We start from the raw sequence: 14237 nt of genomic DNA on the forward strand, positions 1-14237 counted from the left end.
TGTGCATGGAAGGAGATGTGAATGTGAAAATACAATTAATGACATGTATTGAACCTTTTGTTTTGGCTAAAATTTAAAATAATGTAAAATATTTCATTCAGCAGTATAAGTAGCCTTTAGTTCCAGTGCTGTACACATTTCAATAAGTGAATGACATAAAAACTTTGTTCAGTCATACCTCTCCCTTTGCTCCTCAAGGGACTTTGCTTTTCTTATTCAGAAAAAGTCATGTCTCACGGGTTGATTAAAATTAACTTTTTTGGAACCTAACAGTAGCAAAGCAACTAATACTGGCTGGAATTAAATCAGGTAACCTTGATCAAACAATTAACTCATTCTCTATTAAATCAGTATTTGCTGATGTTAATACCGGAACTAGTTCCAGTAGCTGGAATTACAGCCACTCATTTAGTGTCTTTATTGTTAGTAATTAGGTTCCTGTCTTTCTCCAGTTCTACTTCTCAAAGCTGGTACTTGGCTTACTTGTAGAAACTGGCCTAGTCTGTTGACCCAGAGTGTGTGCTCTGCATACAGCTGAAGATGCGTTCTGAGGCTGACAGCCCTTTCTGGTTGTGTGACTCCATGAGGACTGGAGCAAGTTCAGCTGCGTGTTGCTAACAGCCCAACTTAGACTGATTGCTGTATAGCCATGGCTTAGGGCTATTTTAGCAAATAAACTCTTGTAAGAAACAGGGAGAGTTCTAGCTGTTGCATTATCAGTATATTCTCAGTGGATTTTTTTTTTTTTTTTTGCCATATAGCTGCAGTGGTGCTTTTGTAGCAGCTTCAGTTCACAGTTTCTTGACACCCCAATAACATTCTGTCCATTTTCAGCGCTCCTAATAGGGCACTTAACTGTGCCCTAGTAGGGCACTTACCTATGACAAGTGATTAATTAATTTGCACTGATGCACTAATGTGGTCATGAAGCTCTCTACTATACCTTTATTTATTCTCTTTTCATTGTGTAATGCATTCTTTGTTTCTTGAATCTGATTATGTTCTTTTGGATGTTAAATTATCTTCAAACAATCCTATATAGGTTGATCTTACCCTTGTTTGGGGAAGGATTTTCTTTTGCACAATATCAGGTCTGCAGTAGTATCCCAGTATTTGCTCTGCTCCTGAACTAGATGAAGATAAATTGTTCCAGTATTTTTCAGATCCTGAAAGATGCTTTGGTTCATATCTAGTATTGCATAATCTAACATACACCTAATAAATATGTGATAAAGTGGGAGATGCAACAACAAAATTGCAGTAACAAATAATAAAGTTTGATAATGGGATTACAATGTAATAGTTATAGTAGGACATCATATTAGACTAGCTTGATATTTCTCTGATTTTCAAACTTACTCATATTACTCTTCAATCTATGCTTGTTAGCAAAAAGCATCCTGCTCCCAAGTATGGGTCTGTTATTAGGATTAAAACATGGATTACTTTTCCTCTAAAATACAGGAAATAAAGAAAATTGTTGGAATGTAAAATATGGAACTGTTACTTTTGTCTGTGACCCCCAAACCAGCATCAAGATAAGTGGGGAAAATAGTCTTTATATTATAGCTAAATTCATAATTTCTAAGATACAGGGTTTGGTTTTTTTAGTGGTTAAAAGCTGTTTTTTATAAAACTGCATACTGTCTTCTAGGCCTGTAACTTTTGAGTGGGGGGCTGTTTTCACTGATGTAACTTTTTACTGTAATAGAATGAGATTAACACAATCACTTGGTTGTTAATTGCAGGCTGGCAAAAGAAAAAATTATGTATGAAAAAGAAGCAAGACAGCAAGAAGAAAAGATTGAAAAAATGAAAGCTGAAGCATGTGATGATTATGGAATTAAGAAGCAGGTAAACTATCCTAGAACTTGTCTTATAAAATCCTTATTTGTTTTCATTTAATCATAGTCATCTTTAGTTAGAGGAATTTCCTGTATGTTTTTCTAGACTCATGTTATATAAATATTAGACTAAAATCCTGACTTAAAAAGCAGCCATGGAAATTTCTTTAACTGTTAAATTACAAGGATTAAGGTTTATATATATCTGTATATGATTACTTATCACTTCATGTCAGGATGAGTGTTACTCATTAACTGTGTGGTGGGAGGCCATCATGATCTCATTCTCAGAAATACAAAGAACCTGTAGTAAATACATGGTCTGAGTGGATGTAGGTAAACCAAGTGTTTGCTGCTAACTGGAAATGATACGGCAAAGTGAGAATGCCCAAGTATTAATATGAAGGGGAAACATTTCATCTCTTGAGTATACCAATATCCTTTTGGTAAAATCACAAACCTCAGAGAAAGAAAACAGTGGCTATGCAGCTGCAGAGCTGCTGGAGTTTGTAGTGAAATGATAGATTAGGACAGGGTGTGGTGTACTTTGGTCTGCTCAAGAGTATGGTTTACTGTCACTGTTGAGTATGATCACATTTTTCCTTGGAAGGTTTACCACAAGGATGGTGGTTGCAGACAAATGTACGTACCCTTTTGCGAGAAAAAGTGCCACATCTCCTACTCACAAGAGGAATTTGGGTTTGGGAGATGGGGGTTGTTCTCTACAGAAGTGTGAAATGTCTGTTTCACTGTGGTCCTCATATTATTTCAACTAACAATGTTACCTTTTGATTATGTTTTTTGTCCAAGTATTTCCCAGATGATTTCTCTCATCTTCACAGAAATCAAAACTACAAACTAAAATAATTTTCACTTAATAGTCATAAACATAATCTTCTGAAATCCTGTCTTTGTTTTTAAACAGTGGAAGAATAGATTAAACAAAATTCAAATACAAAATTAACAAAAGATAGGAGAAAGCCCTTTTAGAAAAAGTTAAATCAACTTTTTTTGTGAATTCATAGTCCATATATCTATGGGCTGCCTTGCTTTCATTATGCCATGGAAAGGAAATACAAATAAAGAATTTGTATACAAATAAAGATTTGTATATGGAGTGGTCCTGTCTTCTGTCTCACCACACTGAGACTTGGAAGATCTACAAAACAGTAGCCTTTCTGAAGATTGGTGCTAACAAAAATTAATGAGTTCAATTTCTATTTGTAGTGTTGTCCATTCCTCAGATTATTTGACTCTGTCATGGTATTTCCACAGTGACCTGCAAGACATCATGGAAGTTGAAAACAGCGATGGCTGTGAGCTTCTGCTGAAATTTTTACATACTACTTGAAGGTCTTTTCAAAGACCAGTGATGAAAGCCTTCACAGAAAACAGTCCCGATTCATTCAGAAATTGCCTGGTCCACTTCGAAAGCAATCAGTTTCTCCAATGAGATTTTCACTTCTTGTTTATTTAGTGCACTTTGCATTCTGGAAGTTAATATTTTAGGTTATTAAAAATTTGGAGACTTCAAAGAAATTTATATGGTTCCAGGAGAGTTTGCTCAGAACAGTATTTTGGATACAGTAAAAACTTTGAGAAAAAATATCTGTAGTTACCCATTTTAAGACTTGCTTCTAGTTAATAATCTCTTAATTTCCATTCTAGGGTGCATAACTCTTAAAATACAGTTGTAATCTTTATTTTGGTAATAAAAAGTAACATTTGAGGGGGTGGGAACAAATTCAGACTAGTAGAGTAGTTTTAACTATTAGTTTAGCTGAGATATTGGCTAAATCATATATATAATATGTGTGTGCGTATTTATATATTTATATACACGCACAAATAAGTCCAGTGTTCACGGAGGGATTCTTAAAAAGCTCAAAAGCAATGCTGTCTCTTGATGTAGTACTGTTTTGATTTAACTTTCTAATTACAACTCAGAACATACAGTTTTACATACAAAAGTGAATATGGAAAATTTTACTTTAAAGTGAAAAATAGCATTCCTACAGCATATGTAGTCTTTAGAGTATGTCTGGTCTGTAATGAGGGATCAGGTCCCTTTGTAGAACAATAGGGTTTGATTCAGTATTTTTCTCCTAACTCCTTATGCATTGGGGCAACTCTTGGTTCCAGTGGACTCAAGTATTCTCTAGTTGAGGCAGACACCATCAGGGATGGTAGGCAGTTGTTACCTGCTAGTCCTAACCTGAACTGTCCAGAAAGACTTGCTTAATGAAGAGCAAGTTCAACACCAGAAAAAAAAAGACTGTTTTCTTGTAATGTTGTTAGATGCTGAAGGTTTCATTGTAGTGTGCAAGAAGACTTTGTTATGGTAATAAATATTAAAATACTTCTGATTTCACATACCAGGTGCAAATTCTGCTTATAGTTTCTCTGGGTAGAAAGAAGTAGTGTAGTTCTAACTTCCTGTGGATCTTGTCTTAATGAAGTCTTAGTTTCTACTCAGTTATAACAATTCTGAACATATGAAGACTTTCCACAGAACTTCATAATACTACTTTAATAGAGAATTTTCAAGCAATTTCACTTGAGTGCAGACTAATGATAGCAACATGTAGCTTTCTGTATTTCTGTGGTCGTTGATGTTCATATATAAATAAAGATAAACATCCTTTCACAGCTCATGCTTTTATTTTGAGACTTGTGAGTGAGGAGGAAAGCAAGGTATCTGTGTTTCCTCTCACAGGGATTGTAGATATACTCCAGTGGTTTTTGTTAACTGGTAACATTTTTACTGATAAGTGAGTGGTAAATTTTCAGTTTTTTAAACATAATTCTACAGTTCCAAGTTACTTCTTGAGTAATGTAATTTCTAGATGAATTAAAAATCCAGTGGATTTAACACTGAATTTAATCTCTGCCTGTCGAAAGTACATAAGAGTATATAAAGTACATCTTGCTCATACACCAATTTTTTCCAGTATTTGTGAAAACTGCAGTATTTCTTTTGCTTTATTGAGTGAAAGAGTGCCTTCTGAAACAACTAAAAAGAAATGCGTTTGCAAACTATTTACTCTTTTGGAAAATAATATGAAAGATGGTAATTTGCTACTGATCTTCTTATTGGTGGACTTCTTGCTGAAAGGAAGGTTTTAATGTTCTAGAGCTTTTTACAAGTCTGTTTAGCCTCAAAGAAATATTCTGGTTAATTTAGTTGGCTATTTACATTCTTATCTCTTTCCAGCAAAGTTTCATTCTTCTCACTGATTGAGTAAGATTAGATTAAATTTGCAGTTTTTCAGTCTCCTTATTTGCATAAGTATGTTTTGTGCCCCCTAAGAATAGATTATCTTTGTTTAATAATATAAATTCTAGCTCTAGATGCTTGGTAAAGTGGCAGTAGAAATCCAAGTGAAGACCTAATGCTTCTCTTTATGTATTTTGACAGTATCCTTAACAAAAGCACAGTTTGTTTACTGAAAAGCCATCAACTTGGAATTCTCTGGATCAAGTACAATACAGTATCCCTAACACAGACCTGGTATTAAAGATGCATTCAAACTTTATGGAAGAAACCAAATTATGAAAAAGCATTACTGTGATCCTCCTTTTCCCCTTCTGTTTTCCAAAGAGTGTTTTCCTTCTTGTCTAGTCAGATATAAGTACCTTTTGGATTCCAGACTTTATATCTTTAATGTCTTAAAGTGATCTGCTTTAGAAGAAACAGGATTAGATCCTTCCTGAGAGGAGCTGCAAAGAAAACTCATTTGAAATACCCCAAGGTATTACATCCTAGAGGGTTTTCTCTTCCTCCCTCAGTTTGCATGCTAGAAGAGGCAGGCAGGTGGTTTGTTGTTCACACATGGCCATTTCTTGAAGCACTCAAGCACTGCAGAAACAAAACAGTGTTTCCTGGTTTTTTATTGCAAAGTCTTTCAGGAGTCTTTTGATCAGTGTATTTGACAACTTGCCTACAGCAAGTGTGCTGTTGTATCCTGTATTTGTGGATAGCTTCTTTTGGGCCTGAAAGCAAGTAGAACTCATAAAACTGTGTTTTGTGCATTTATGGGGTTTTTGGTGTCTAAATTTACCTTAATGCTGCATCTTTGAGTTCTTGCCTTCCCTATGCCCAGGTTCTTGCTACGTTATCTGTGTCATACTACTCTATAGATCCCTACACCACAATCCTGGTCAAGCACATTGATATTACCAAGGCCCATTACCTTGATGCTACTCCTGTTTACTACTGAGATGAGAAGTACTGCAATAGTATGGATTTAAGTTACAAATATGGATTAGTCTACCAGTAGCCTTAGCATGGTTATTTATTGTGTGCATATGGATATTCTTTGTGTGTGTATGGATATTCTCAGTTCATTCAGAGAGTGCAAAAAGAATGTAAACAATTATTATTTCTCTCTCTGTTCATACTGTTTCTAGATATATTGTGCTACACTGACCTAAGTCTAAGTGCACCAATGCTGTGAGATGTTTTCACTCTGAGACCAATCATATTTCACCTTAGCAATCCTGGTTATAAAAAAGTAATGCTACTTCTTAATAAAGTTCAGTTCAGTTCTCTTCTCACCTTCTGACTTGGAGTCTTCATTATTCCTGTCCTGCCTCAACAGCAATATGTGCTATTAATTTTACTTAGTGGGATTACTAGATTTTGGAACCTTTGGTGTTTGTAATACTTAGAGATTACTTTTTTCTTTTAGGTCCCTGTCCTTCCACCAGATAATGGCTGTAATTAGTCAGTGGATTCTAAGTGTTGTACAGACTTTTTGAGGAAAAGTAGTTAAAACCAGTAGCACTTGTTTTAACAAACAATTATCTGCATGTCTTTTCCTTACCTCTGCCATCTTTGAGTGGATCCATACTGTTAGGATTATCTGTGCAACAGAAAACAGGCAAGTGATTATGTGACCGTATATAAAAGGTAGAGTATATATTAATTTTTTTATATAATTGGTACACACATTACTCATTTACATTTGTCATGGTTTTTAGCCCACCTCTTCTGTTCAGAGCACCACTTTTGTCTTGTGAAACAATATTGCCATTATACCCTCTGACCCAGTAGTATATCAGGGTGTCCTAAGAGCAAGGAGAGCCCTACAGAATTTGTTTGGGGTTTTTCAGGGTGGTTTTTTTTATTGCTTTTAAATTATTTGTTAGTGATATTACATATCTCTAAATCTCTTGGTTAGATGTGGGTCAGTTGGGAAAAAAAAAGCTCAACATAGTCTGCTTCAGTTTTTTGAAGCTGATGAAACTGATACCTCCCACCCTCATTATTATTACTGCATTTTTAAAAATTGCTAAATTGTCCTTATCTCAGCCCACAGGGTTTACCTTTTCTTCCTGTTATCTTCTCCCCACTAGGCTGGGGGCAGAAGCGAGTAACCTGCTGTCTGGTACTTAGTTGCTGGCTGGGGTTGAATAATAGTCTTTAGCTGGAGCGGGAATTGCTCTGGTCTGGTCAGTGGAATTGGAGTAGCTGTAGTGCACGGCACAGGGATGGGAGTGGCTGCAGTGCCTGGCATAGAAGTTTGGGTGGCTATTGTGCTTGTCACCCTTAGAGTTCCATCTGAAAGTTGGGCAGAATTTTGATAGAACTTGAAGAATAACACTTTTAAAAATCCAGTTACAAAGCTTATATAATTTGAACTTTTGACTTTAATATGTATATTTGTAAAAGTAAATAGCCTTATGTAGGATTATCAGCATTACTTGAAAAGAAATTGGTTCATGGAGAAGTTAAATCACAATGGCTCCACAAAACTCCTGTTGTAGTCTCCAGCTGTTTGCACCTACTGAATATAATTCTAGGATTTATCATCTTTCTGATTTTTATTCATCATTTCACAACTGGCACATATAAATAAAACCTGGGTAACCCTTTAGAAATCAGTCAAATGTTGTTTTGAATAGAATTATTTGGGTAGATTTGCTTATTTCTTAGAGCAGGCAGGACTGTAGCTTACAGATTCAAGATTTACGTGCCTTCCCAGGTTGCTTATCTAGTGGCACATATCAAATAATTTACTAATTTTGTATTACCTGCTTAACAAGCTTTACAACACACAAATGTTTAGTATCTGTGTGGCACAAGGAAGTAATTATTGGATAGTCTCACTCCTTTAGGTATTCTACGACATAAAGCAAAAGGCATCATACCATACAGTTTATGGCACAACTCATTCTATGGCTGTTACATTGACTAATTAAAGTGTAAAATTAGAAACTAGAGCTTTTTCTCTCAAAACCAAATGGCCTAAGTGACACTTAAAAACTTGCTGATAATATCTTGTTACACAAAGCCTTTCTGAATACATAAGTGCGTTCTTAGCTACAGCTTAACATCCCTTTTGGTACAGCAGCAATAATACTAGCAGGATGATACAACATAGGAATGACAGAAGGAAAAAAGCCATTTGAAGGGGAGGCTTTCTGTTGCAGGTTATTCTGTACAGAGATGTTTCATATCTAAATATCTAACAGATTTTAATTTCTAAATAGATTTAACATTACTGATCAACTCTGCACATCTTTTCTTCTCAGTCTTTGGTGTTCAGATCCAGAAATGCTCCATGAAATAAATGTTCCCTTTCGTAAAACTGACGTTGTTTTCTTTAGGAGGTGGCAGGATTTTCAGATTCAGTGGGGTGCCAGTTTAGTAATTTTGTTCAAAGTGCATGGTGAGAATAATCTTTCTCCTAAAATGAAGCACAAGGATATGTAATAACTTTTTATGCATGATAAGCATCAAAAATATGAGCCTGCTGGCCTTTGCTTTTTATTTTTCTTTACCTTTGTCTTTCAGTCAGAGCCTCCTGCAGTCTGCACACAATGTGATCAATAACTCAATAACTTTTTTCATGCAGTAATTATCTCTATGGGGTATTATCTGAACATTCTTTTTCTTTATTACCCAAAAGATGCAGGAGATATTTATATAACCAGCTGATCCCCTTTTGGATGAAGCTGCTTCATGACAGCAGGAGAAAGTTTGTTCTAAATAGACTTTTTAACAAATGCTGAAAACCTTACTAAACTGTACTTTTTGGCTAAGGGAAAGATTATTCTAAATACTGTCTTGCATTTAATATTTGATATTCAATTAGGCACAGAGTAAATGGAAATGTGCTGTAAATTAACGGCGTTTTAAGCAATTATGCTAAGTGAATGTCTTTTAAGAAAAGAAGCCTATTCAGAAGATAGGTGCAACTGTTCTGAAGTTACTAGAATGACTACATCGCTGATTTTTCAGAGTGAAAACTTACCCTAAAAGATAATGTTTCTGTCTGGAACATAATCTAATTTCATTGTCTTCTGATTTTCACAGATCGAGATCTTACAAGAGTCACGAATGATGATTCCAGACTGTCAACGCAGACTAGAAGTTGCACATGCAGAGCTTACTCAACTACTAGTGAGTATTGCATCACACCCCAACTGATGAAGAAGTGCTGCAGTTCTTGGATAAACAACTGTAGCAAATAAAAACTGGAATAAAAGAATTTTGTGTAGGTCCCAAGACCAGCATCCTATAAGATGTATTTTGCTTTAGATAGCAGTCTTTGCAGAGTTGGTCTTCAGTCTGTGCAGACTGTGTGTGTTAGAAACTGCCCTTAATGTATGCAGACTGTGAAAATGGACTCGGAACTCCACTGTGCTAGTTCCATCATCAGAAAAATCAGTTTGTCCACTTTAGGTTTTATAGATAGTATAAATGTATAGAATATGCTTGTAGGGAACTGAAATTGTCAAGTACTTTGGTTACTACTCTTTTTATGCTATGGGCAAGTCTAAGGAGTCCTTGCTGAGTATTGCTTAACGTTTTATTAGTGAAGTGAGCAGTACTGCCCTGCTTTGAAGATAAAAATACCTTTAGGAATAAAGGGTATGTTGTACAAATAGATTCACTGAATCTATGCTATGTTTGGAGCTGATAATGCTTATTTTAAAAGCTGCCTTCTCATCAAGATTTCAGCTACACACGATGGTGCACAATAAATGGTATTGTGAGGCTAAAAATATACATCCTAACTGTCCCAGATATAGTGATGGCTAAAATGCAAATACTTTGTTAATGGAAAAGTTAAGGTGTCCTAATCTCAGTTAGTCTGTCTCTACTATTTGCCAAAATAAATGCACAGTACCTGGCAGGATTTAGGGTCTTTTTATCATTCAACTAGTTACTGAACAGTTAGTCTAAATTTCAGTGCCATGCAGAAATGGTGCTATTGATTCATAGCATGCAAACCTAAAAAAAGGAATGGGGACAGTTACTACTGCTGTTACGAATTTGGAAGTTTTCATGTGTTGCTTTCTTGTGCTTAGTTCACCTAATGTACTGTATCCTAGCATGTTTTTCAATTGTCAGTCTACTTTAGAATTTTTCTAAGAGTACTCTTGGTCTAAAGTTTGTTCTTACTCATCCCTTGGTTCTAAATATTCAACACTATCAAATAAAGGTATGCATAGGTTAAATCCACTTGTACATGACAGCCATTATCTGGGACCTTAAGCAGGACAAAAGAATTTTCCTGTACTTTGAGTAACATAGACTGTGTTTCCAAAAATTATGTATTCCTCATTTCATAGAATGGTTTGGGTTGGAATGAACTTTCAAAGATCATCTGTTCCAACTCCCTTGCAATGATCAGAAATATCTTCAACTACATCAGGTTGCTTAGAGCCCCATTCAGCCTGACACTGAGTACATGGATGTGGCACCTACCACCTCTCTCTGGGCAACCTGTCCCAGTTCTTCACCACCCTCACTGTAAAAAACTTCTTTTTATCTAGTCTGAATCTACTCTCTTTTACTTTAAAACCATCACCGCTTGTTCTGTCACAACAGGCCCTATAAAAAAGTTTTCCCAGTCTTTCTTCTAGGCCCCCATTAAGTACTGAAAGGCTGCCATGAGGGCTGCGCAGAGCCTTCTCGTCTCCAGGCTCAACAAACCCAGCTTTCAGCCTGTCCAAAAAGGAAGGTGCTCCAGCCTCTGATTGTCTCTGTGGCCTCCGCTGGACTCCCTCCAACAATTCCATGTCCTTCCTGTGCTGGGACCCCAGAGCTGGTGCAGCACTGCAGGTGGGCTCTCAGCAGAGCAGAGCAGAGGGGCAGAATCCCCTCCCTGGCCCTGCTGCCCACCCTGCTCTGGATGCAGCCCAGGACACGTGTGGCTCTCTGGGCTGGGAGTGCCCATGGCTGGGTCATGTCCAGCCTCTTATTCCCAGCACTCCCAAGTCCTTCTGGGCAGGGCTGCTGTGATCTGCCCATCACAGCCTGTGCTGGTACCAGGGTTGCTTTGACCCAGATGCAGCACCTTGCACAATGGCCTTGTTAAAACACATGAGCTTTTCCATGGGCCCACTTCTCAAGTTTGTCCAGGTTCTTCTGGATGGCATCCCATTTCTCGGGTGCATCAGCTGAGCTACTCAGCTTGGTATTATCTGCACATTTATGGATCTTACTATCTGTGTCATTAATGAAGATACTAAATAACACTAGTCACCCTGCAGAGCCCTAAAGGACACCACTGGTCACTGATCTCCATCTAGACATTGAGTCATTGACCAGTTCTCTGGCTGTGATCATCCAGCCAATTCCTTACCCAGTGAACAGTCCATCCATCAAATCCACCTCTCTCCAGTTTAGAGAAGGATGTTGTGGAGGACCATACAGTCCACAATGATAATTCCCTTTTTACACTCTTTAAGGACTTCACCTGACTGCCACGACATTCCAAAGGTCATGGAGAGGAGCATGGCAAATGCATCAGGCAGTTCCCTTAGGGCTCTGGGAAGCAGCTTGTCAGGTGCCATAGACTTAGGTACATTCAGCTTCCTCAGGTTGTCATGAACCTGATTTTCACTTACAGTAGGAGGGACTTGGCTCTCCCAGCCCCTATTTCGTAGTCTGTCCACTTGAGAGGCATAGGAAGATGCTGCCAGTAAGACAGGAATATTGTTGAGTACCTCAGCCTTCTCCTTATTTGTTGGCGGCTTTTTACCTTTTTAAATTTAATCCCACAACAGTTAATTTTCAGAGTACTCAAAAATGTTGCTTTTGATTACAGGAAAATGAAAAGGAATTGGAAGAAGCTGAAGAGTATAAAGAAGCACGTTCCATACTGGAGTCAGTGAAGCTGGAAGCCTAGCTGTGTTCCAGTTCTCTCTTTATATGCATTAGCACGGGGTCCATTCCACAGTTTCATTTGACTATGGCTTGTTGACTTGCTAAAGTTCCCTTTATGCAAACTGAGCTTTCTCTAACTGCAAGGTGCATCAAATAAAGAATATTCTGAAACATTTGTGTGTTCCATATTTGGGCAAAAGAGATATATTTCCAGTTCACCTCAAATTAAAAAAAGAAAAAGGAGGACAAAGCCCATTTAAAGTAAGTGTAATAATTAATAGAGAGACCTTAAATCTCAACAGTTCAGGCTAAGAAACAAAGTTTGACTATGTGAGGGACCAGTAAATACTTCAGAATGAAATAGCATTATGGAATGATTTGGGTTGGAAAGGTTCCCTCTAGTTCCAACTCTGATATGGGCTTTAGAAGCACCTTATATTTAAAATAATATACTTTAAAGCATAAAGATCTGTACTGAAAGAACAGGTAGACCAAATAACCCTTCCCAGTCACTTACCTTTTTTCTATGGTGCATTTTTTTTGTAGTTTTATCAAGTATATACTCCTTGTTTGAGTCCAAGACACGGGCTGACTCCAGATCTTTCTCAATGTGCATGGCACTGAGTCGAGCCCAATTCATAAAACTTCCATGCCTCAAAATTATTCTACTTTTCAGGAAACAGGATTTAGCAGGTGACTAGTATATTGTGAGTTGCATCTGCTAATAAGAGTTCTGGACTGAATGCTTTTCTTGAAAGCACTTTGGCCTAAGTGACTTTTTTTTTAAGAAAGTTCAAACCCCAGGACATGAAAGAGAGCTAAGGGGAACTAATGGGTAAGGGAACAACACTTAGTCTGCGTGGAAGACCATTAAAACATTATATACAAAAGCTGTGTTTTTTTCAGAGTAGCTTCTCTAAAGCAAATAGTAAGTTCTGTTGATAAACAAGAAAGCTTTTTACATTAGTTTTTCTAGTTTGAAAGTGTTCTGGCATGTTTCTTAAAGGCAACACAAAGCACAGTGTACCTTTTGTGTGGTGCTAAATTGAATATTCAATAAAATTCTTTGTTAATTTGCCTGAGTTTGAGTAAACTGCTGTTTCAGTACTTATTTATGTATCTCAAACACATTTAGAGTAATGCGTACTTCTCCATCACTCTTAAGCACTGCTCTGACAGATCAACACCAAAAGATTGCTGATTGAATTGGTCAGAATGATGTACTTTAGAAGTGACCCCAGACCAGTACCATAGAGGGCTAAGAGGTGAAACCTGCTTTGACAGTACAGTTCTGTAAGAAAACATGCATCTATCTTCTTACCAGCATTGTGTTCTCAGCATGGAAACTTCCAAGTGGACACTGACTGGGTCACAGCACTTATGAATTGCTATTGAGGAAAACAGCTGCCTTTGGATACTCATTTCACCCAGTTTCTTCTACGGACCTTCACTGGGAAAGGTGGCTGGAGTGCACAAAGTGGATCGTGTGTCTCAGCTGAGAGACTGCAGCCATTGAGTGGAGTATGGTGAATAAATGCTGAGCAGAAAAGGAAGCGTAGGGAGGTGCCAAGTCTGCTGGGTAAAGCAGGGTTTAAAATAAAAATTGCTGTTCTTCAGAAGAATACACACTTCTGGAAAACAAGGCCAAAGGAAAATGATGTGCAGTTGCTGAGTAGCACAAGAAATGGCATGTGAAACAGGTGTGACCTATAGTGGCTGAAGGTAAGTAGGATTGTCATATGGCTTAAGCTGACATTTAGAATGAAAGTCACATGGCCTTTAACTACCACACAAGCTTTAGGAAAAGTTTTTTAGTGCAGTAGTTTGTAGGGTGAGCGGTTTTCGTGTCTGCCTAATACATCTGCCATTTCCTAGCTGCCTACTGCTGCATCATGGACCAAGATGATACTCTGCCCTACCACTAACTTTTCTAAAAATTAGCATGTTCCATAGTACAGGAAGTAGCCAGCCTCCCTGATGAAAATCAGGGTATGTTCACACCTGAAAATACTCAGTCTCCAGATGCCTCTAGAACTGTCTAACTTCTTCAAGGACAGCAGCAAGTTTTCAGACTGCCAACATCCTTCAGAAGAAGGAAAGAGCTAACTCTATGCAAGTATTTTGGATGAAATCCACAAACAGCCACAGAGCTGTTCTATTTTCCTACAACAACATCCTGTTTTGGCAACCCACCTTCTCCATCTCTGGTGAAACCTTTCAAAGGAGCTGCAGTCACTTGTGGTATGAGGGGTAGGGGAGGGATTTCAAGT

At 37.5% G+C, this 14237-nt stretch overlaps 1 protein-coding gene across 1 annotated transcript in view; it reads left to right on the forward strand.

Annotated features, from left to right (window-relative positions):
* Nucleotides 1-13060, forward strand: part of TBCA (tubulin folding cofactor A) — a 25920-nt gene extending 12860 nt beyond the window's left edge. The window contains exons 2-4 of the mRNA XM_021531841.3: nt 1749-1854; nt 9166-9252; nt 11909-13060. Of these exons, the coding sequence (XP_021387516.1) occupies nt 1749-1854; nt 9166-9252; nt 11909-11989 (274 nt within the window). The 3' untranslated portion in view covers nt 11990-13060. The remainder of the gene's footprint in view (nt 1-1748; nt 1855-9165; nt 9253-11908) is intronic.
* The last annotated feature ends 1177 nt before the right edge of the window (nt 13061-14237 follow it).

The sequence above is a fragment of the Lonchura striata genome, chromosome Z (genome assembly GCF_046129695.1).
Source record: "Lonchura striata isolate bLonStr1 chromosome Z, bLonStr1.mat, whole genome shotgun sequence".
Lineage (NCBI taxonomy): Eukaryota > Metazoa > Chordata > Aves > Passeriformes > Estrildidae > Lonchura > Lonchura striata.